Source organism: Orycteropus afer, unplaced genomic scaffold, assembly GCF_000298275.1.
Source record: "Orycteropus afer afer isolate SDZICR_OR568_19922 unplaced genomic scaffold, OryAfe1.0 scaffold00443, whole genome shotgun sequence".
NCBI lineage: Eukaryota > Metazoa > Chordata > Mammalia > Tubulidentata > Orycteropodidae > Orycteropus > Orycteropus afer.
The window spans coordinates 362048-366484 of NW_006922030.1; the positions used below are offsets into that span (position 1 = coordinate 362048).

A 4437-nucleotide genomic window follows, 5' to 3' on the forward strand; every position below is an offset into this window, starting at 1 on the left:
CCATCCCTCCATACTCTTCTGCGCCCTGAGCTGGCTCCCTGTGCATAAGCAGCCCTTCCTTCTCCCATGATTGTTCTCTCCAGGGTGTGTGTCTACTTGAGGTAAATGTTTAACTCACGTGCCTGTACTTTGTTTGGCTGGAAACCTCTTTTCTGTCTCTTTAATGACCTTTTGCTTTTCTTCATGGATGATGTTTTTGATGTCGTCCCACAATTCTTCCAGTTTTTGATCATTGGTGTTCATTGTGTCAAATCTGTTCTTCAAATGGTCTCTAAATTCAGGTGGGGTATAATCAAGGTCGTATTTTGGCTCTTGTGGCCTTGTTTTAATTGCCTTCAACTTCAAGTTGAACTTGCATATTAACAGTTGATGATCTGTTCTGCAGTCAGTTCTTGGCCTTGTTTTGGCTGTAGATACTGAGCTACTTCTTCACCGCTTTCCACTGATGTAGTCCATCTGTATTTCATCTGGCAATGTCCATGTGTGTAGCTGCTTTTTATGTTATTCCGAAAAGGTATTTTCAGTGAATAAGTCGTCGGTCTTGCAAAATTCTATCATGCGATCTCCAGCGTCATTTCTATCACCAAGGCTATATTTTCCAACTACTGGTGATTCTTCTTTGTTTCCAGCTTTTGCATTCCAATCACCAGTAATAATCAACATGTCTTGATTGCATATTTGGTCAGTTTCAAACAACAAAGTTGGTAAAATTCTTCAGTTTCCTCATTTTTGGCTTTGGTGGTTGGTGTGTAAATTTGAATAATAGTGGTCTTCCTTGTAGACATATGGATATTATCCTATCATTGACAGTATTGTACTTCAGGATCGATCTTGAAACATTTTTTGTGACAGTCAATACCACACGATTCCTTTTACATTTGTCATTCCCAGTATAGTAGATTATATGATTGTCTGATTCAAAATGGCCAAAACCAGTCCATTTTAGCTCACTAATGCCTAGGATATGATCTTTATGCATTCAATTTCATTTTTGATAACTTCCAATTTTCCTAGATTCATACTTTGTATGTTCCATGTTCCAATTATTAATGGATATTTGCAGCTCTTTCTTCCGATTTTGACTTGTGCCACATCAGCAAATGGAGGTCCTGAAAGCTTTACTCCATCTGCATCATTAAGGTCAACTCTACTTTGAGGAGGCAGCTCTTCCCCAGTCATATTTTGAGTTCCTTCTGACCTGAGGGGCTCATCTTTTGGCCCTGAGATGTTCAGGGATGTTCATCAAGTTTTCTAATACTTTATCAGACAGTGTTTCACTGCTGCTCGTAAGGTTTTTGCTGGCTAGTTCTTTGAGAAGTAGGTGGCCCCTTCCTTCTTCCAAGTCTGTTAGTCTAGAAGCTTCACTGAAACCTGTCTACCATGGGTAACCCTGTATTTGAAATGCTGGTGGCATAGCTTTCAGCCTCACAGCAACATGCAAGCCACCACAGTGCAACAGACTGGCAGACAAGTGGTGGCCAGTCATGAGTAGAAATCCATAAAGAAAAAAAAAAAAAATTCTCAAAAGCATGGATAGCATCAAATACTGATCTTATAGCCCCAGGTGTTATATTGCATGCAGTTTTTGTCATGGATCTTGGCTCAAGGCAAAGAATACCAGAAAGATGTTTACTTGTGCTTTATTGACTATGCAAAGGCATTTGATTGTGTAGATCATGACAAATTATGGATAACATTGAGAAGAATGGGAATTCCTGAACACTTGATTGTACTCATGAGCAACCTGTACCTTGACCAGAGGCTGTCGTTTGAACTGAACAAGGGGACACTGCATGGTTTAAAATCAAGAAGGGAGTGCATCAGAATTGTATCCTTTCCCCATACTTATTCAGTCTATACGCTGAGCAAATAATCCGAGAAGCTGGACTATATGAAGAAAAATGTGGCATCAGGATTGGTGGAAGAATCATTAATAACCTGAAATACGTTGATGATACAATTTTGTTTGCTGAAAGTGAGGATGACTTGAGGCACTTACTGATGAAGATTGAGGAACACAGTCTGCAGTATGGATTACATCTCAACATAAAGAAGAAAGAAATCCTCACAACTGGACCAGTAAGCAACATCACAATAAATGGAGAAAAGATTGAGGTTGTCAGAGAATTCGTGTTGCTTAGTTCTACAATTGAGGCCAATGGAAGCAGCAGTCAGGACATTAGACGACGTGTAGCACTGGGCAGGTTGGCTGCGAAGGAACTGTTTCAAGTGCTGAGGAGCAAGGATGTCTCCTTGAGGACTAAGATGTGCCTGACACAGGCCATGATACTTCCAGTAGCCTTGTATGCATGTGAGAGCTGGACAATGAATAAGGAAGACAGAAGAAGAGTTGATACTTTTGAGGCAAAGAATGCTGAAGGTACCATGGACTGCCAGAAGAACTGACAGATCTGTCCTGGAGGAAGTGCAGCCGAGATGCTCCTTGGAAGTGAGGATGGCCAGACTTCGTCTCACCTACTTTGGTCATGTTGTCAGAGGGGACCATTCCCTGGAGAAGGATGTCATGCTTGGTAAGGTGGAGGGTCGATGAAAGAGGGGAAGGCCTTCGACAAAATGGATTGACATGGTGGCTGTGACAGTGGGCTCAGGTATAGCAAGGATCATGGAGCTGGCGCGGGATTGGGCGGTGTTTTGTTCTGCTGTGCATGGGGTTGCTATGAGTCAGAAGCGACTCGACGGCACCTAAGAACAACAACAAGCTTCCTACTGGATTCTCAGTGGCAAGTGGATGGATTAACCTAATCTGGCATTGATATTTTTCTCAACAGTTCCTTGCTGTAGCTTTACTCTTACTCATTTGTGTTTTAGGTGAGATGAGTGAGAGTCGAGCAAAGAGAGTTCGAATAAAAGAGGTTGACGGCTGGACCCTGAGGATGCTAATTGATTATGTTTACACTGCAGAAATTCAGGTTACAGAAGAAAATGTACAGGTAAGAGTAAACAGTTCATACCCTTTAGCTCTTTATACATGCCAAAAAACAAACAAACAAACATATCTCCACAGTATTCGTTTTGTACCAAAGTAATAGGATTCATTGTTAAAATCCTATCTCAAAGGGAAGTTTGGAAAGATTACATCTTTTTTAATGTTTATGATTTCAATTTCTTTTATATTCTTGAAGTTCTGAGGTACAAGTTCTTTAGTTCTTTGAATGATGCTTGTTCTTTCATGAATACACTGTCATATTCATTTATAATTACTGATTGATGCCACCCACAATTTTTCTTTATTCCATTGAAGGGAAAGTCTACAAGGGGTGTTTTTCACTGCTAACAGCTTTTACTTATTTTACTCTTTAAAGCATCCTCCATAAATGATTCTAGAGTGTAGCTAAAATTTGACATTTCATCTTTCTTCCTGTACAGAACAAATATTTTATAGATATAATGTAAACATCTAAATAATAACGATATGTGGGATTGCTAAACATGAGTCAGAATTAACTCGAGGACACACAATGACAACAGCATATGAAATAAAAAGTAAATGTCCATCTTCAAAATTGCTCTTCTCCCTCCACACTCACGCACACACATTGATCCTTTTTTTTTGTTTTGTTTTTCTTTCTCAATAGGTAACCTCTCTTACCAGTTTGGTATGAATTGTTTCAGACCCTTTTCTGTACATTTATTCACACATACACACACTCACATACACACTTAAATTTGTTTTTACTATATATGTGGTTCTGCAACTTGTTTTTTTTTACTGAACAAGGTATCTTAGAGGTTTTTAGACATCAATACTTAGGCATTCAGCTCACTGTTTTGTGTGGAATCCTGTATGTTAATCTGCGTGTATGATTTTTCACTTTACAGAAATACTACAGTGAACATTTTTATATTTGCATCCATTATTTTCATGGTTTAGATTACTTAAGATGAAATTGGTAGATCAAAGAATATATTAATGCTTTACTTTTTGATAGATATGTCAAATTGGCATCTAAAATTTTTATTTAGTTATATTCCTTCCAGTAGGAACACTGCTTTGAGAATAGCAAAAAGAAATAGAAATAAATGTTTAAGAAATAATCTCTGAATTCCTCTTGCACAAATAGGAAATTGTGGGTCCAACATTATGTCCTTTGTAATTAGTTGAGATGTGGTGCAAAATATTTGAATTTGAAGACTGATATCTTTGTACTTTTAACTTAAGAAGTGCTGACGAGATAAGAATTAAGCACCTGGGGGAGATCCGGCAAGATGGTGGACTAGGCAAAAAGACTGCATAGACCCTCTTCAACAAAGAAAAGGGAAACCAATTAACACAGACACAGAAGATAATTCTGGACCCCTGAGCCTTGAAGGGGAGGATATAGAAGTGGACTAAACCCCAAATAGCAGAAGAATTTGGGTGAAAATACCAAAAAAGGAGACAGAGCGAGCTGCGGTCTGGCAGCGATACCGAGCGAT

At 38.9% G+C, this 4437-nt stretch overlaps 1 protein-coding gene across 1 annotated transcript in view; it reads left to right on the forward strand.

Annotated features, from left to right (window-relative positions):
• Positions 1 to 4437, forward strand: part of KLHL2 (kelch like family member 2) — a 180346-nt gene that overhangs the window by 36497 nt on the left and 139412 nt on the right. The window contains exon 3 of the mRNA XM_007954203.2: positions 2830 to 2951. Coding sequence (XP_007952394.2) covers positions 2830 to 2951 — 122 coding nt within the window. The remainder of the gene's footprint in view (positions 1 to 2829; positions 2952 to 4437) is intronic.